A 20,772-nucleotide genomic window follows, 5' to 3' on the forward strand; every position below is an offset into this window, starting at 1 on the left:
TTTTTTGAGGGAGGAGGACAGGTTCTCACTTTGTCATCCAGGATGGAGTGCAGTGGCACGATTATGGTTCACTGCAGCCTCCATCTCCTGGTCTCAAGCAGTCCTTCTACCTCACCCTCCTGAATAGCTGGGATTACAGGCATGTACCACCATGACTAGCTAATTATTAAAAAATTTTTGTAAAAGTGGTGTCTCACTATGTTGCTCAAGTTGGTCTCAAACTTTTGAGCTCAAGCTGTCCTTCTACCTTGGCCCCCAAAGTGCTAGGATTATAGGCCTGAGCCACCTTGCAATAGAGAATAATTTTTAAAATGTGAGGAACACAGGTTGCTGTTATGATTCCAACTTTGTTTTCTGTTCCTCTCTTCCTGTGAAACAAAACGCTGTTTGTCTTATGTGTTGCCCAGGCTTTCTGCAAGAGTAACTGGGACTTTAAGTTAAAATTCCTTCTTGTTTTTCATTAAGAAACTTCTTGTAAGTCTTGAAGGCTCAGAGTGTTTTCTAGAGTGAATGAAGGTGGTGCAGGTCTTAGAGATTGGTTTCTGAACACTGGACACACTTGCAAATACATAAGCCCAGTTCCACACAGGTACAGCTCTAGAAACAGCAACTGCAGCCACAAGCAAAAAGGCAATGTTTATATGTGTTTGGTATAAAAACTGTGGCTTATTTTTCTACTGTTTCCATAAACAGAATGATTCTTTTTCAGCAGTGACAGTTTTGAAGGCCAAGATTGATTAAAGTTTTTGCTTCCACAACTATAATGTTGAACCAGAATTATTTTTATGATAGTTAATCACTATTTAAAGTGCTCAGATAGGGAAGTTTTTAAGGAAAGTTAAAAAATATCACCGAGGCCATGAATAATTGCATTGTAGCATTGCTTACTTAGGTATATTCCCATAGAACTTGTGTATCACGTTTTCCCCTCACCCTTCTTTTTCTTTAGTATGGAATTATTTTTCTTCTTTTAATATGTAATATAATCAGTCTTTTTGGCATTCATATGCTTATGTAAATGGAGCTGAATTACATTTTAATCTGAAACTGTAGACTAGCAGCAACGTAACATAAGCAGATGCATGAAAGATTAGTACATTCTGATTCAGTGATCTTTAAAATAGTATAGTACCAGAAATCAGCTGATTAATTTATAGGTAGATTTGATTCCTGAAAAAGAATTTGTGGAGCACTGGGAAAATTGTGATTTCTCACTGTTTTTCATTAGCATCATGCCTATTTTTGCTTTTTTACCTTTCAGTCATTTTCTTCACTGTATAGAGTATCCTTCCTTATTTTGGTTTGTCTGTCCTTCACAGACCAGCTATACTTCAAGTTTGTTTTAAGTCTCATTTCTCTCACAAAGCCTTCTCTGGCTATTTGATACAACATATTTGTATTAGTCCATTCTGGCACTGCTATAAAAAAAATACCTGAGACTGGATAATTTATAAAGAAAAAAAGGTTTAATTGGTTCACAGTTCTATAGGCTGTACAGGAAGCATGGAAACATCTTCTGGAGAGGCTTCAGGAGCTTTTACTCATGGTAGAAGGCAAAGCAGGAGCAGGCATCTTCACATTGCTGGAGCAGGAGGAAGAGAGAGAGCGGGGAGGTGGCACGCACTTTTAAACAACCAGATCTCATGAGAACTGTGTCATGAGAGCAGCCCCAGAGGGGTAAATCTGCCTCACATGATCCAGTCACCTCGTACCAGACTCCACCACCAACACTTGGGATTATAATTTAACATGAGATTTGGGTGGAGATGCAAATCCATACAAATTCACCCATGGCCCCTCTCAAATCTCATGTCCTTCTCACATTGCAAAATACCACCATCCCTTCTCAGCAGTCATCCAAAGTCTTAACTTATTCTGGCATTAACTCAAAAGTCCACAGTCTCATCTGAGATAAAGCTGGTCCCTTTCACCTATGAGTCTATATAATCAAAAGCAAGTTACTTACTCCCAAGATACAGTGAGGGTATAGACGTTGGGTAAATATTCCCATTCCAAAAGGGAGAAAATGGCCAAAATAATGGGGCTGTGCAAGTTTGAAACCCAGCAGGGCAGTCATTAAATCTTAACGTTCCAAATAATCCTGCTTGACTCCTTGTCTCATATCCAGGACACAATGATGCAAGGGGTGGGCTCCCAAGGCCTTGGGCAGCTACACCCCTGTGGCTTGGAAGGGTTCAGCTTCCATGACTGCTTTTAAGGGCTGGTGTTGAGTGCCTGTGGCTTGTCCAGGTGCAGAGTATTAGTGGATCTGTCATTCCAGGGTCTGGATGATGGTGGCCCCTTTCTCACAGCTCCACCAAGCAATGCCCCAGTGGAGACCGTGTATGTGAGGGTCTAACCTCACATTTCTTCTCCTCACTTTCCCAGTAGAGGTTCTGCATGAGGGCTCTGCCCCTGCAACAGGCTTCTGCCTGGACATGCAGTCTTTTCGATATATCCTCTGAAATCTAAACCCATGCCTCAACTCTTGCATTCTGTGCACCTGCAGGCTCAACACCACATGGAAGCAGCAGCCCAAACTGTACCCAGGTTTGTTGGAGCCATGGCTGGAGATAGAGCAGCCAGGACGCAAGGAGCAGTGTCCTGAGGTTGTGCAGGGTGGTGAGGCCCTGGGCCTTGGCCACATGTAGACCTTTGGGCCTGTGATGGCAGGGCCTGCAGTGAAAGTCTCTAAAATGCCTTTGAGGCCTTTTCTCCATTGTTTTAGCTATCAGCACTTGGCTCCTTTTTACTTATGCAAATTTCTGCAGGGTGCTTGAATTTCTCCTCTGAAAATGGACTTTTCTACCACATAGCTGCAAAGTTTTCAAACTTTTACTGCTGTACTTTTAAATATAATTCATTTCAGGTCATTTCTTTGCTCACACATATGAACATAGGATACTGGAAGCAGCCGGGCAACATCTTGAATACTTTGTTCCTTAGAAATTTCTTCCTCTAGATATCCTAAGTCATTATTCTCAACTCAAAGTTCCACGGATCTCTAGGCAGGGGCACAATGCCACCAGGTTCTTTGCTAACACGTAACAGAAGTGACCTTTGCTCTAGTTCCCAATAAGTTCCTCATTTCCATCTGACTTCATTGTCCATATCACTGTCAGCATTTTGGTCACAACAATTTAATACATCTCTATGAAGTTACTAATTCTCCCTCATCTTCTTGTTTTCTGAGCTCTCCACACTTTTCCAGCCTCTGCCCATTACCCATTTCCGAAGTCACTTCCACACATTTTCAGGTGTTTTTATGGCAATGTCCCACTCCTCAAAATAATAGAGTACTCAAAATAATTGGTACTCAAAATAATAGAGTACCAATTTTCTCTATTATTTTGGTTTCACCCTGCTATAAAAAAATACCCGAGACTGGGTAATTTATAGAAAAAGGGTTTAATTGGTTCACGGTTCCATGGGCTGTGTAGGAAGCATGGCAGCGTCTGCTTCTGAGGAGGCCCAGGAAGCTTTTACTTATGGCAGAAGACAAAGTGAGAGCAGGCCAGAGCAGGAGGAAGACAGAAAGAGAGAGAGAAAGAAAAGATGACATACACTTTTAAACAACCAGATCTCACAAGAACCCTACTACAAGAATAGCATCAAAGAGGGAAATCAGTCCCCTATGATCTAATCACCTCCCATCAGGCCCCACCTCTAACACTGGGAATTAAAATTTGACATGAGATGAGCAGGGCCACAAATTCAAACCATATCAACATTGTTTTCTTTTCTGAAATTCTTGTTGTTGTTCTCTTTAACACAATATAAATTGTCTTCTATATATTAGTTTTACTTATTTATTCATTTTTTGAAATGTGGTTTTTCTCATCACCCAGGCTGGAGTACAGTGGCATGATCTTGGCTTACTCTAAGACTCCACCTCCCGGGTTCAAGTGATTCTCCTGCCTCAGCCTCCTGAGTAGCTGGGGTTACAGGTGTGCGCCACCATATTTGGCTATTTTTTTTGTATTTTTAGTAGAGACAGGGTTTCAACAGGGTTTCACTATGTTGGTCAGGCCAGTCTTGAGTTCCTGAGCTCAGGTGTTCTGTCCGCCTTGGCCTCCCAAAGTGCTGGGATTACAGGCATGAGTGATCACACCCAGGCTAGCTTTATTTTTTAGTTTCATTAATGTATGCTATCTTTGTCATCCTCGGATCCTAGGGCAAGATAAGATAAATAATATTCGCATTTTATAGATACAGAAATATTCATCAGACACATGTCATTGACTGTATGCTGTATGCCACATATTAGTGTTAGCTGTGGATATGGACAAATGTCGACTGTATTATTTTGTTAGTAATATTTGATCTCTTCTTATTTATACAGGAGAGATTAAACAGATTCTAGAAAATGAACTTCAGATACCTGTGTCCAAAATGCTGTTAAAAGGCTGGAAGACGGGAGATGTGGAAGACAGTGTGAGTTTCTTAACTGCATAGAAATAAGAGAAAATTAAGTTATGACATTGATAAAATGATATGTAAAATTTGGTTTTAATTAGTGTTACATATGGTAGAAGTAGATTTGGTAATAGTAATTTAGTTTAAGGAATCAGTAAATAATGTTTTCTAAGCTAAAACATTTCATGATAAACCAGTAACAATTTTAAATGAGTTAGGTTTGTAAATGAAAACAGTATATGGCATGTTTTTCCTATTTCTAACTTGTAAAGGAGTTTTGCCCTCTTTTTGAGAGCCTTTACCTTTTTCTCAAACCTCCTAGAGTATCAGTGAATCCCCAGGAATAATAATTTTCTGAGCAATTACATATTGGTTTTGAAAGAAGTCACATGCAGTGTATACATTTATGTGAAGTATTGATTATGGAACAAAGATAATGGAAAACTTTTTAAACTTGTAGAATTTAAATGGTAAGAATGTTGTTTTCTTTGTTGACTTGGATAGTGGCAGGTGCATGGAATGAATTATATTTTAAGAATTTGCAGAAAGTGTGGCAATTTTAAGGAAATAGTTGCTATTCTCCAGGACCCAGTAGCGACCTCAGGTATAAAATTGTTTACATGCTTTTTTTTTTTTTATTGAAATGAGTCTCACTCTGTTGCCCAGGCTGGAGTGCAGGAGTGTGATCTTGGCCCACTGCAACCTCCACCTCCTGGGTTCAACTAATTCTCCTGCCTCAGCCTCCCAAGTAGCTGGGACTGCAGGCCCATGCCACCATGCCCAGCTAATTTTTGTATTTTTAGTAGAGACAGGGTTTCACTATGTTGGCCAGGCTGGTTTTCAACTCCTGACCTCATGATCCACCCACCTCGTCGACCTCCCAATCTTGTGCTAGGATTACAGGTGTCAACTACTGCACGCGTTTTTTTTTTTTTTCCCCCAGAGAGAGTGAAAAAAGAGGGGAAATAAATGAGTTAGTGCTTAGTTTTAGATGTTTGAGGTGGAAATAATTACCGAATCTTTTCACATTAGTTACTGAGTCATTTTAATGGCCAGGCATAAACTTAGAATTTTCAACTTTTTGCCAGGCACAGTGGCTCATGCCTATAATCTCAATACTTTGGGAGGCAGGTGAATCACCTGAGATCAGGAGTTTGAGACCAGCCTGGCCAACGTGGTGAAACCCCATCTCTACTAAAAATGCAAAAATTAGCTGGGCGTGGTGGCACGCCCTGTAATCCCAGCTACTCGGGAGGCTGATGTGGGAGAATTGCTTGAACCCAGGAGGCAGAGGCTGCAGTGAGCTGAGATTGCACCACTGTACTCCAATGTGGGTGACAGAGCAAGATTCTGTCTCAAAAAACAAACAAGGAAACAAAAATCTTCAACTTTTGGTTCAAGTCTTTTTTGTGAATGGCTTCTTGTAGCCATTGTGCTTATAAGTACTTATATGTAAGTTCATTTGAAACTTGGGGATGTTCTGAATATTTCAGTGAGGTATTCGTAGGAATTTGGGGTTGGCAAGATATGGATAAATTTAGAAATGCTATATTAGGTGTCAGCAAACTTTTTTCTGTACAGAGACAGGTAGTAAATATTTTAGGCTTTTCTTGTCATACAGCTACTCAATCACTGCTCTCTTAGTGGGAAAGCAGCCATAGACAATATGTGAAATAACGGGCATAACTGTGTTTCACTATGCTTATGGACATAGAAATTTGAATTTTATGTCATTTCACATGCCGTAAAATATTCTTCTTTTGATTTATTTTCAACCATTAAAAAAAGTGAAAACCATTCTTAACTCACAGGCCATACAAAACCAGGCAGCAGGCTGGGGTTGAAAGAAAATGTTCTTTAAGCTATGTATTCTAACATTAGAACACAGTTAGCTGGGTGCAATGGCTCATACCTATAATCCCAACACTTTGGGAGGCTGAGTCTGGCAGATTACTTGAGGCCAGGAGTCTGAGATCAGCTTGGACAACATGGTGAAACCCCCATCTCTACTAAAAATACAAAAATTAGCTGAGCGTGGTGGTACACACCTGTAGTCCCAGCTGTTAGGAAGGCTGAGGCACAAGAATTGCTTGAACCTGGGAGGTGGAGGTTGCAGTGAGCTGAGATCTGCCACTACACTCCATCCTGGGCGACAGAGCAAGAGTCTGTATCCCCCACCTCCACGCCCCCCACTCAAGATTTGAACACAGTTTTGGTTACAAATACTTTCAGTTACTTCTTTGTTCTTTTTTCTTTCATTCTGTTCCTTAGGCTGGAGTGCAGTGGCACAACCATGGCTCATTGCTGCCTTGAGCTCCTTGGCTCAAGTGATCCTCCTGCCTCAGCCTTCCAAGTAGCTAGGACTACAGATGTGCACTACCATGTCTGGCTAATTTTTTTTTTTTTTAATTTTTGTAGAGACAGGGCCTCGCTATGTTGTCCAGACTGGTCTTGAATTCCTGGGCTCATGTGATCCTCCTGCCTTGGCCTCCCAAAGTGCTGAGATTACAGGCATGAGCCGTGGCACCCAGCCACAGTTACTTATTTCTTTTTTCTTTTTTTTTAAATTTTGTTCTGCTTCCCCATCACAGGATACTTATTTCTATATACTCCTTTCCCTAGGGGATTTCTGCTATTCCTGTAACATTAATTTTCTGATTGCCTCCAAATTTATATTTCTAGCTCATACTTTTATGAATTCACATATTCAAATTGGTAATTGACTTTTGTGCTTGTATATCTTATTGGTGTCTCAAACTTAACATGTGGCCAGCAGTCTTTTCTTGTTTCTTGCAATACCTAATTCTTTGGTAAATCCTATAGATTCTGTCTCCAAAATATATCTCAACCACGACCACTTTTTAGTATTTCTTTTGTAACTGCTTAATTCAGGTCATGAGCATCCCTTGTCTGGAGCAATATGATAACTTCATTATTGTTATCTCAGCTTCCTTTCAATGTTTCTTCCAGTGCATTCTTCACGCAGCAGAGTGATGTCTTAAAAAAACATAAATTCAGGCCGGGTGCGGTGGCTCAAGCCTGTAATCCTAGCACTTTGGGAGGCCGAGGCGGATGGATCACGAGGTCAAGAGATCGAGACCATCCTGGTCAACACGGTGAAACCCCGTCTCTACTAAAAATACAAAAACTTAGCTGGGCATGGTGGCGCGTGCCTGTAATCCCAGCTACTCAGGAGGCTGAGGCAGGAGAATTGCCTGAACCCAGGAGGCGGAGGTTGCGGTGAGCCGAGATCGCGCCATTGCACTCCAGCCTGGGTAACAAGATCGAAACTCCGTCCCAAAAAAACAAAAACAAAAACAAAAACATAAATTCAATTATATCACTCTCCCATTAAAAGATAACTTTTTATTACTTTGAAATAAAACTCAGACTACTCACAATAGTTTAAAAGGTATTGTATTATTTACCCCATTCTCACCTCTACAACATCATCTTGAGCCTTTCTTATCTCCCTTTCCATGCTGCAGCCACAAAAACCTTTTTTGACATCTTTTAATAGGCTCAAGCTCTTTACATGTTTGTCTGACAGATGTTATTCAACTGCCTGGAGTGCTTTACCTCCAGTTCTTCACATGGCTGGCTCTTTTTCATCATTCAAGTCTCAGCTTAAAGTTACCTTCTCCAACAGGGTTCTGTATCTAATTTGGCTCCCATCCCAGCATTCTCCATCACACCAGCATCAATAGAGGCACCATATCTGTTTTATCATCATTGTATATTTAATGCCTGGCATAACAGACCTGAAATAAATGTTTATACGATGAATGCATGAATAAATGACTTAAGGAAAGTATACATTTTATTTAATCTTGCCATATGTGGCTTGATGAGAAAGATTTAATAGAAAATCTTTGGATAGCGGCATGGCAAAAGGACAATAATGACTTGATCAAATGGAAAGCATTTACCAAGAATTCACAAAGTAAAACAATGAAAAGATAAAAAAAATTAAAAATAATTTGTGTGTGTGTGTTTGTTTGCATGTTAACTCTATAGAGATAACTCATCAATTTGAAAAGGATATCACATATCTGACATAAAGTTTCAGGATGTCAATGTCTCCTGGTAGATTGTGAAGTTATAGGTAATTGCCTAATGCAATGTTCTTTTCAAACCATGGACCATAAACCATTAGTGGATTGAGAAGTTAATCGAGTGGGTTACAGTCAACAGCATTAAACCAAAAAAAAAAAAAAAAAAAAAAGAAAGAAATTAAAAAAGAGAAATAGAATAGTATAGGAAACACCAGAGTGTATTTAAAGTAATAAAGATAATTATGTATTTCTTTTCATTTAACACATAACTAATATGAGTCAATCGATGCCCTTGGATTAAGACTGCACCCTTAATAAGCTGGGTCTTCTCATGGAGGGGCCAAGAATAAGTTTCTTATGTTCAATGCTTGGGTAGGATTGCCCCTCCCCAGGAAAGACTATATACTTTCTCTGTATATTTTCATGGTTTGTTTTTAAGTTTTTTCTCAAATGTGACGTTCTCCAAGTGAGACCCACCTTGATCACCCTGTTTAAAATTTCCAAGCTCCCAAATCCCACATTCTTTCTCCCTACTTCCCTGCTTTATGTTTAGTCAAAAAATTGTCACCTTCAGCATTCAGCCATATAGGGTTACTTATTTTATTTATTCCGACTAAAATGTAAGCTCCATAAGATCAGAGAATTTTATTTTAGGCTATTGTGTTCACTGCTATATTCTCAGTGACTGGAGTAGTCCTGATACAGAGTAGGCGGCTCAATAAATATCTGTTGAATAAGTGCATGCCCTGGCTTATGATGTAAAGATGTACAATGTATTTCTTAATGTATATTGCTGTCAAGAAATGTTTGAAGTACTTCAGCAAGTTTTTCCCTTCAGGTTAGGAGTTTGAAATGTATGTGAGTTTTCTGGCAGATAAATATAGTGAAATTTTCTATGCTTATCAAAATAGTAGGTCATATGTAGCCCAATAGTAGAGCGTATTCATTCCAAAGAGAGAGAGCTTTAACAAAAAAGACATCTGGAGTAAGATATCTAGGTAGCACTAAAGACCTCATCCCAAGTTGCTTAACCTCTCAGGCTATATAGCTTCCTATCTATAAAATCAGTGATTTAAGATATTCTGAGTGATCTTTTCAAGGTCTAATGATCTCTGAAAACCTGTATTGCTAATTTTTGCCACGATGATCCTGAAATGAAGTATATATTAGTTGCAAGGATCTAAAAGATAATAGATTCCCAGCTGTGTCCTTTTCTATTTGTATTGCTTCATGAACTAAAGAGTTTATATATTAACATTCAGGTGTTTGCTACATTCAGGTTTATGTGTGTATATACACACATATATATACATATATAAAATATATAATAGTATATATATAAAATTATATAGAATACATATATGTGTATATACACACACATATATACACATGCATATATAAAGTAAACTAGCATAAACCTGAATGTTGTATACATACAGTTATACAGGTATACAACCATATTTCCCATATATAATATATATATAATATATAATATAATATATATATACACACACACACTATATATATATTATCAAAATAGTAGGTCATATGAAGCCCAGTAGTAGTTTATTCGTTCCAAAGAGTGAGAGCTTTAACAAAAAAAATTCTGGAATACACACACACACACACACACACACACACACACACACACACAAACACACTCACTCACTCACTCCAGATATACTCTATTATATATGGGAAATAAGGTTACTTGGATTCAGTAGTTCTTCTGCATTAACCTATTTAGGAAATTATCAAAAGACGAAAAAAATCAAACTACATAGTTAACAATTTTTCAAGAATTATAGGAAAAATCAGTAATGAATAATCACCATAATCAACATTCATTTTTTTGTTTTATTTTTTCTTTTGCAGACGGTCCTAAAATCGCTACACTTGCCAAAAAACAACAGTCTTTATGTCCTTACACCAGATTTGCCACCACCTTCATCATCTAGTCATGCTGGGTAAGGTGTTTATATTTCCTGGGAATCTGAAATACAACCTCAGTTGTTAAAATTGCTTTAAGTTGTATATGAACCTCAAAATTAAATCAAATACAAATCTTGTTGAAGCTTGACCTTACCAACTACTATGAAGTGTGTCAGTTTTGACACAATTTGGTCTGGGTAGTTTGTTTTAGTGGTGTAATCTTCTTATACGACTTTAAAATGTTTAGCAGAACTCCAGTATAATTTTTTTAAATTGTCAAAATGGTATTTCTCTGACTGAAGGGAAAGGATTCAAGTTGGAAGGAAAAGGAAATGTAAATAGAATTCCAATCTCTCTCATTGCTAAAGACACATACCTTTGAGGAAAATTCATTCTGCTCAATCAATTTTTCAAGCAGAGTAAAGCTTGAAAAATACTAATATAATTCTTTTTTTTTTTTTTTGAGACTGTGTTTTGCTCTTGTTGCCCAGGCTGGAGGCAATCTTGGCTCACCACAACCTTCCCCTCCCAGGTTCAAGCGATTCTCCTGCCTTAGCCTCCCGGGTAGCTGGGATTACAGGCATGTGCCACTACATCCAGCTAATTTTGTATTTTTAGTGGAAACAGGGTTTCTCCATGTTGGTCAGGCTGGTGTCAAACTCCCGACCTCAGGTTATCGCCCGCCTCGGCCTCCCAAAGTGCTGGAATTACAGGCATGAGCCACTCACTGTGCCAGCGATATAAATTTTTTATTAAGATTTTCTCTCTGTTTGGAATAGAGGGTTTCATTGTTTTTTCAGTTTTCAAAGTGGAACTCAATACACTTATACAATGATCACATGGTTTTAATTTTTAATTATATATATATTTTTATTGTTAAATGAAGCAAACTGATCCATAGTGAATGATTATGCTAGTGATAATTTTTATGAAGAATGTTTTCATACAGTATTATTCCAGAACTATGTTTGTTATTTTTAAATTTTCTATTTATGTAAATATAAGGTTTATGTATATATTCTTGCATTCTTACATTTGCATGTATTATCTCATTTATAAATTTTTCTCTCCTAAATACAACTTGGTGGTTTTTTGTGGTAGAGAGACCTGTGTCCCTAAACTTTAAATATTGTCAAGCTTTCCCCCCTCCACTTACCAGATATCTTGATTTTTATGTAGATAATAGCAAAAAGAAAATCAAATTTTGCTTCACTGAAGTAGAAATCACTGAACTGAAAAGTTAAATCTTGTGTAGTTTTATTTCATGGTCTGTTAATAGTTTGTTTGGGGTTAAGAATTTAAAGAGTTCTTGGATTGCTCTTTATCATCTATGTTTAGATCATATATTAATAGAAAGTGGAATTTGCACACAGTAACAAAATTACAAACACAAACTTACAGACCGTGTGTTTATAATAATGTTGATATATACTTCAGATGAGATTAAGTTAAAGACTTACAGCTATGGTTCTGTATCTAGCCAGATAGAACATTATTTTGTAGGTTAGTTAACAAAGTATAATCACTTTCATAAAATATGTAATCCATATAATTAAAAGCAGACAGGAAATATCATTGTTTATAAATCTATTGCTTTCCAGGAGCATGATTAAATGGATTTATCAAAATGTCTTCCTGGGCTAATGGAAATGTTCTTCATTGCCATGTAGCTGACCTTAGTTTGATTGCCAGTTGCACACTCTCTAGGCAAGTAGGAGTCTACAGTCCTACTTAAATACAGTGTTTATTGGAGAATGAATACTTTATATAGTATTAAAGTATCCTTCTCTAGTTGGCTTTGTGGATTTTTATCAAGTTATAATGATTCTGTTCTTGTGTTGGAAGAATAAGAAAGAAACATTCTCCAGTGTTTATTGGAGAATGAGTACTTTATATAGCATTAAAGTATCCTTCTCTAGTTGGCTCTGTGGACTTTTACCAAGTTATAATGATTCTGTTTCTTGTGTTGGAAGAATAAGAAAGGGAGAAAAATTCAAAGGTGAACAAAAAACATAGCATGAGGAGGGACAAATGAAGACTCCTGCTAATGTAAAAGTCATATTAATGCACATTTTATTAAAACACAGCTTAAAAGCCAGTGTTTCCTTCTTGTAGTATGTTTATTCAGTATATCTTTCTATAAAATGAGAGATTTTTAAAATAACATATATCTTAAAAGCTGATTTCGTGGGAGGCAATTTAAAAAAGAAAACAAAATCCATGCAGAACCTTAAAAGCTAATGGTAATTATTTTTGAGTTGTGAGTTTTATTTTGTGATTCATCAAATAAAAATAAGTTTTGGCATCTTAACTATATAGTAGAATCAAGCAAACAATATCCTAGTAAGTTATATAGAATATCATATTATCAAAAATGGTAGATAAACTTGCTTTGTACTAGACTTTCTAATGAATCAAACTGATTTGCTTTTGCAGAATTTTGTTGTTTATGGATTCATAGAAATCTTAGTTGTAATTTGCAACCTAGTTTATAATTTAAAAAAGAGAAAAGAGTAATAATGATTCTAAGTGTTATATTTGGGAATTGGCAAATGAATATACCAACTCTGTAATTGGTAGAGTAAAATGGGAAGGTTTATGTATATATTCTTGCATTTGCATGTATTATCTTATAATTCTTAAGAATTTGCATGAAATTTCAGTGTGTGAATTCACTCTTAGTTACAGTATATTATGGGATTATAGTCCTAAGCCTATAATCCCATAATATACTGTAACTAAGAGTGAATCCAATAGGCTCATGCCTATAATCCCAGCACTTTGGGAGGTTGAAGTGGGAGAATCACTTGAGGGTAGGAGTTTGAGGCCAGCCTGGAGAACATAAGAGAGACTGCATCTCTACAAAAAATTTTTGTGAAATAGCTGTGTGTTGTGGCACACACCTGGAGCCCTAACTACTCAGGAGGCGGAGGCATGAGAATTGCTTGAGCCCAAGTGTTCAAGGTTAGAGTGAGCTGTGATCATACCACTGCACTTCAGCCTGGGCAGCAGAGCAAGACCCTGTCTCTAAATAAAATAAATAAAATAAAATAAAATATTTCTTAAATTGTTCACTGACAGACTATCCCATTCTTAAGTTTTGTTAAGGAAGTATAAATACGGAAAACTATATCTCGAACCATGTCCTATTTAAAAAAAAAACAAAAAACGAGAAACAAAAAAACTTCTTAACTTGATTTTACTGCCACTAGGGGGTGCCTGGTAATTGAGTCTTTGTATTAATATGTAATTTCTTTCTAGAGGAAGAAATAGTATAAACTGAGAGCAGCAAAATTACCATATGAGTGCCTATAATTGTAAATTGAATGTTTTTAAAGTAAATTATGTGTTTCAGAAAACAGAATTTCAAGCGTTTTGAGAATTAAAGAGCAAACTATTAATCATAATCTTTATAGCAGTTAAAAGAATTTTAAGCCCTTTTAAGAAAGAAGTCAGATCTCACTGATTAATTGAAAGGGTGAAGTAGTACTTCAGTGGCCTCTATGATACAACTGTAAATTCTATTATAAATCACAGTAAAATTAGAAAGGAGAAAAAAAACTTAATTATACTGTTTCATGTTATAGGAACGATTCAGTCCATCAATGACTTATTGATTACTTACTAAATAAAAATAAGCTGTGTCCTCAAGTAGCCTGTAACCTGTTTATTAAAACTATTAGGCCTTTTCTTAAGTTATTCCTGTACAGAAAACGTTCTTAGATAACAACTCACTCTTGGTGTTCTGATTGCTTCATCCAGTTTTCTTCCTAAACTCTTCGTTTCTTCACCTGCTGTAAATGTTGGTATTCTGGAGAGTTCTCTTCTCAGAAGTCTTTCTTATTGTACCTTCTCCCTGATACCTACTCTCAACTCTTCAATTTCTAAATCTGTATGGATAACTTACAAATCTCTGTTTAGCAACTCACATGTTTCAGTTGCCTGTGGAGCTTTTCATTTGTGTGTGTCCTGTCTGTAATTGAAAGTCATATATCTCTGTACTACTACCTGTGTTTTTTTGTTTCAAATATCCAACAGTATAAAATACTGAAGTGTATTCTAACTTAGATGTTGATTATTTTTAAAGCCACTGGGTTGGGAATATAAGTAATGACTTTGTTAAAATCATTTTTGGTAGAACGGTGAGAATGAGAACCCAATTATAGTAGATTTTAAGGGATAAACAAGAAATGAAGAAATGGCTACTGTTATTTTCAGAAAACTTGACTGTGAAGGGAAGGAGAAGTTGAGGGAGAAGTCAAGGTAAGATACTAGAGAAGTATTGGAAGCACAAGGAGTAAGAGACAGCAGGTAGGAAAAATGTAAACAAGTGAAACAAAAATAGAATATGTGGCCAAAGCTGGGCGTAGTGGCTCACACCTGTAATCCCAGCACTTTGGGAGGTTGAGGTTGGTGGATTGCTTGGGGTCAGGAGTTCAAGACCAGCCTGGCCAACATGGTGAAACCCCATCTCCACTAAAAATAGAAAAATTAGCTGGGTATGGTGGTGTGTGCCTGTAACTCCAGCTGCTCAGGAGGCTGAGACAGGATAAACACTTGAACCCGGGAGGCAGAGATTGCAGTGAGTTGAGATCACGCCACTGCACTCCAGCCTGGCAACATAGCAGAAATAGAACTGTTTTAGTTTGCTAGGGCTGGGTAGGTTGTTTATTTATTTATTTATTAAGATGGAGTTTCACCATGTTGGTCAGGCTGGTCTTGAACTCCTGACCTCAGGTGATCCACCCACCTTGGCCTCCAAAGTGCTTGGATTATAGGCGTGAGACACCACACCCGGCCAGGGTTGGGTAGTTTAAACAACAGGCATTTATTTATCCTTGTTCTTGAGGTTGGAAACCTCCAAAATGAAGGTTCCATTAGAGTCAGTTTCTAGTGAAGGCTCTTTTCCTGGTTTACAAACCCGTCTTAATGTTGTGTCCTCATGTGACAGAGAGAAAGAAAGAGAACTCTGGTTTTCTTTCATCTTTTTATGAGGACACCAATCCCATCAGATTAGGACTCAGCCCTATGACCTCCTTTAAGCTGAGTTACATCCTGAAGACCCTCTCTCTAAATACAGTTACAGTGGGTGTCAGAGAATCAACGTACAAATTCTAGGGGGACATACTTCAGTTTATAGCAGGGAGATAAGGGTGGAGCCCAGGGATTAAGTTTTGAAACAACATTAGGTAACAGGTTTAGAGACAATAGGAAAGGTATAACAATAGAAGATTGGAGATAAATGGAGAGCATTTCTGGGATCTAGATTTCAGTGCTGTTTCAGTAAATCTAGATCTTTTGTTTATGAAAAAGTCCAAATTATAACATCAAAATAGAAAATAGGTAATATGAGAATAAGGATGTTAAGGAAGTATGAAGCTAAACTATTTGATAAATTACAGTGACACAGTAATTATTTATGAACCCAGGTTTTTTGGCAAGCCTGCTTTGTATGTTATCCTATTAAATCATCATAGTAAATATGTTATCATAGTAAATCATAAGTGGATATGATAACCTGTTTTGCAGACGGAGAAACTGAGTTAGAGGTGGGGTGACAATACAGAGGTAGTGGTTATTGGGAACTACAGTTGAAGAAGGCTAAAGATACTGATTAACTTTATATTTTAAACACACAAATCTAAGTGTTATAAATAAAGGGGATAGGCCGGGCACAGTGGCTCAAGCCTGTAATCCCAGCACTTTGGGAGGCCGAGGCGGGTGGATCACGAGGTCAAGAGATCGAGACCATCCTGGTCAACATGGTGAAACCCCGTCTCTACTAAAAATACAAAAAATTAGCTGGGCATGGTGGTGCGTGCCTGTAATCCCAGCTACTCAGGAGGCTGAGGCAGGAGAATTGCCTGAACCCAGGAGGCGGAGGTTGTGGTGAGCCGAGATCGCGCCATTGCACTCCAGCCTGGGTAACATGAGTGAAACTCCGCCTCAAAATAAATAAATAAATAAATAAATAAAGGGGATAAACACTGAAAAAAAATAGCCTGCATACATCTGGAAGAAAAAAGGAAATGAGGAACTCAGTCAATACATCAGCAAACAGGAGTTTGAAACAGAAACACAGGAAAATAAGGAGAGTAGAAAACAGAAAATATGGTGGCAAAAAGAAAAATCAAATTTATCAGAATTCTCCGTAAACAAAAAAGTATTAAACTCTCCTGTTAGAAACTCTGAAATAGGATTTTCAAAAATAGCCGTACGTTTTCCAAAGAGGCATCTTTTAAAGAAATGACAGACAAAATAAAGGAAAAGAAAGTGATACTCTTAGTACTCCAGGCAAATATTAACTGTAAGAATGTACTATAATAATATTAATATCACATAAAATTGAATTTAAGGCAAATAACATTGAAAAACAGTTTGCCAAGAAGATATGACATTTGTGGGCTTGTATGCACAAGTCTGCAAAATTGGACAGAACTACAAGGAGAAATAGACCAACCCCGCACTGAACACAAAATCTTTCAGAAAATAATGTATTTATCAATATATCTTTGTCAGCTATAGAAGATTTTAATAACCCCATAAAATACACATGAAATACTTAGAAAACTGACCATGTGGTAGAACACAAAGCCAGTGTCAGTGGATCACTATCATATTGACTGCCTTATCTGGTCATTATGCAATAAAATTAGAAGTAAAGTAGTAATAAAAAGATACCCCCTAAGTCCCCCATACATTTGGATCCTACAAATAATTTACTTCAAAACAGTTTATGGGTAAAAATGAAGTCATAATAGCAACCACCAGATACTTAAAAGTGAACATAAGTGAGTGCTAGATACTAAAACTGTGGATACAGCAAAAATGATACTTAGAAATTTGTAGTCTTTGCCCAGTGTGGTGGCTCATGCCTGTAATCTCAACACTTTGGGAGGCTGAGGTGGGCAGATCATCTGCACTACTATGCATTGTATTAGTGGTATTAGTAATTGTATTAGTCAGGGTTCTCTAGGGGAACAGAACAAATAGGAGACATGTATATATATATGAAAGGGAGTTCATTAAGGAGTATTGACTCACACGATCACAAGGTAAAGTCCCACAGTAGGCCGTCTGCATGTTGAGAAGCAAGAAAGCAATGGTGGATCAGTCCAAGTTCCAAAACCTTAAAAAAAATAGTGAAGCTGATAGTGCAGTCTTCAGTCTGTGGCCAAAGGCCCGAGAGCCCCTGCAAACCACTAGTGTAAGTCCAAGAGTCCAAAAGCTGAAGAATTTGGAGTCTGATGTTTGAGGGCAAGAAGCATCCAGCATGGAAGAAAGATGAAGACTGGAAGACTCAGCAATTCTGCTCCTTCATATTCTCCTGCCTGCTTTATTCTAATTGCACTGGCAGGTGATTAGATAGTAGTCACTCAGATTGAGGGTATATCTTGTTTATAATAAAACTGTGAACAAGGTAGCAAGAAAAAATGTCAGTTAAGTGCTCTGCAGAAAGCTAAAATATGGTGATGTGATAGTGAGTAATTGAATAACTAGTGTGGTTTCTAAGGTCAAGAAAGGCCTCACTGAAGATGTACTATTTAAGCTGAGGCAGTAAAGATGGAGGGGCCATCTAAGTGAAGGTCAGAGTGAAGAGATGGAGATATGGCTAGTGCCAAAGCCCTAAGGCCATGTATAAATATAATTGGAGAAGGTTTGACATTTCTGGGCTTTGTATTGCTGATGATCATCTTGCTAGAAAAGGACTGAAGAAATTTCTTTTTTTTTTCTTTCTTTTTTGAGACGGAGTCTTGCTCCGTCATCAGGCTAGAGTGCAGTGGCATAATCTCAGCTCACTGCAACCTCCACCTCTTGGGTTCAAGCGATTCTTCTGCCTCAGCCTCCCGAGTAGCTGGGACCACAGGTGCGTGCCACCTCACCTGGCTAATTTTTTTTGTATTTTTAGTAGAGATAGGGGTTCACCGTGGTGGCCAGGATGGTCTCGATCTCTTGACCTTGTGATCCGCCTGCCTTGGCTTCCCATAGTACTGGGATTACAGGTGTGAGCCACTGTGCCCGGCCTAGAAATTTCTTGATAATAAACGACAGTCTTTGCAACTTGCTTTGGTCATAGTCTAGTAAGTGATGAAAACGTCTAGTTCTATTTTAATTATGTATATTTTCTTCATTTTTATATAATAGCAAGGTGTGACAGAAAAGATGGTATCCATTGTTTGTAGTTGTCCCTTTTACAAGTAGTATTGAGTCTTGCTGTTGGACTTTGACCTTTTTGTACTGGACTTACGGTTTCAGTTTATATATATACACACACACACACGTATATATACATATATATGTATATATATGTATATATACACACACACACATATACACACATAAATACACATATATTTATTATACTTTAAGTTCTGGGGTACATGTGCAGATCATGAAGTTTTGTTACATAGGTATACACATGCCATGGTGGTGGTTGGCTGCATCCATCGCCCTGTGATCTACATTAGGTATTTCTCCTAATGCTATCCCTCCCCAATCCCCCCACCCCCTCCTATTCCTCCCGTAGCTCCCCATCCCCAGGCCCCAGTGTGTGATGTTCCCCTCCCTGTGTCCATGTTTTTTCATCGTTCAACACCCACTGATGAGTGAGAACATGCGATGTTTGGTTTTCTTTTGGTGTGTCAGTTTGCTGAGAATGATGGTTTCCAGATTTATCCACGTCCCTGCAAAGGACATGAACTCATCCTTTTTTATGGCAGCATAGTATTCCATGGTGTATATGTGCCATATTTTCTTTATCCAGTCTGTCATTGATGAGCATTTGGGTTGGTTCCAAGTCTTTGCTATTGTGAATAATGCTGCAGTAAACATGCATGTACATGTGTATTTATAATAGAATGATTTATAAACCTTTGGGTACATACCCAGTAATGGGATTGCCGGGTCCAATGGTATTTCTATTTCTAGATCCTTGAGGAATTGCCACACTGTCTTCCACAATGGTTAAATTAATTTACACTCCCACCAACAGTGTAAAAGCATTCCTATTTCTCTACATTCTCTCTAGCATCTGTCTCCTGATTTTTTAATGATCACCATTCTGACTGGTGTGAGGTGGTATCTTAATGTAGTTTTGATTTGCATTTCTTTAATAGCCAGTGATGATGACCTTTTTTTCATATGTTTGTTGGCTGCATAAATGCCTTCTTTTGAAAAGTGTCTGTTCATATCCTTTGCCCACTTTTTGATGTAGTTTTTTTCTTGTAAATTTGTTTAAGTTCTCCATAGATTCTGGATATTAGCCCTTTATCAGATGGTAGATTGCAAAAATTTTCTCATTCTGTTGGTTACTGGTTTATTCTACTGATAGTTTCTTTTGCTGTGCAGAAGCTTTTAATTTTAATTATATCCCATTTGTCTATTTTGGCTTTTGTTGCCATTGCTTTTGGTGTTTTAGTCATGAAGCCATTGCCCATGCCTATGTCCTGAATGGTATTGCCTAGGTTTTCTTCTACAGTTTTTATGATGTTAGGCCTCATGTTTAAATCTTTAATCCATCTAGAGTTAATTTTTGTATAAGGTGTAAGGAAGGGATCCAGTTTCAGCTTTCTGCATATGGCTAGCCAGTTTTCCCAACACGATTTATTAAATAGGGAATCCTTTCCTCATTGCTTGTTTTTGTCAGGTTTGTCAAAGAACAGATGGTTGTAGTTGTGTGGCGTTCTTTCTGAGGCCTCTGTTCTGTTCCATTGGTCTATATCTCTGTTTTGGTACCAGTACCATGCTGTTTTGATTACAGTAACCTAGTAATATAGTTTGAAGTCAGGTAGGGTGATGCTTCCAGCTTTGCTTTTTGTTTTTTGTTTTTTGGGTTTTTTTTTTTGTTAGGATTGTCTTGGCTATGCAGGCTCTTTTTTGGTTTCATATGAAGTTTAAGGTGTTTTTTTTTTTCCAATTCAGTGAAGAAAGTCATTGGTAGCTTGATGGTGTTAGCACTGAATCTATAAATTACTTTGGACAGTATGGCCATTTTCACGATGTTGAGTCTTCCTAACCATAAGCATGGAATGTTTTTCCATCTGTTTGTGTCCCTTCTTATTTCCTTGAGCAATGGTTTGTAGTTCTCCTTGAAGAGGTCCTTCACATCTCTTGTTAGTTGTATTCCTAGATATTTTATTCTCTTTGTAGCAATTGTGAATGGGAGTTCACTCATAATTTGGCTCTTTGTTTGTCTGTTATTGGTGTATAGGAATGCTTGCGATTTTTGCACATTGATTTTGTATCCTGAGACTTTGCTGAAGTTGCTTATCATCTTAAGGAGGTTTACGGCTGAGATGATGGGGTTTTCTAAATATACAATCATGTCATCTGCCAAACAGGGACAATTTGACATCCTCTCCTCCTATTC

The 20,772-nt window shown here is 37.6% G+C and overlaps 1 protein-coding gene across 2 annotated transcripts in view; it reads left to right on the top strand.

Moving 5' to 3' along the window:
• The window catches only part of FAF1 (Fas associated factor 1), a 527,910-nt gene that overhangs the window by 212,776 nt on the left and 294,362 nt on the right, over positions 1 to 20,772 (top strand). For both annotated transcript variants that reach the window (XM_032297137.1, XM_032297138.1), the window contains exons 5-6: positions 4,343 to 4,434; positions 10,347 to 10,438. In XM_032297137.1, the coding sequence (XP_032153028.1) occupies positions 4,343 to 4,434; positions 10,347 to 10,438 (184 nt within the window). The remainder of the gene's footprint in view (positions 1 to 4,342; positions 4,435 to 10,346; positions 10,439 to 20,772) is intronic.

Source organism: Sapajus apella, unplaced genomic scaffold (genome assembly GCF_009761245.1).
Source record: "Sapajus apella isolate SASKATOON/1434 unplaced genomic scaffold, GSC_monkey_1.0 scaffold36, whole genome shotgun sequence".
NCBI classification, from domain to species: Eukaryota; Metazoa; Chordata; class Mammalia; order Primates; family Cebidae; genus Sapajus; species Sapajus apella.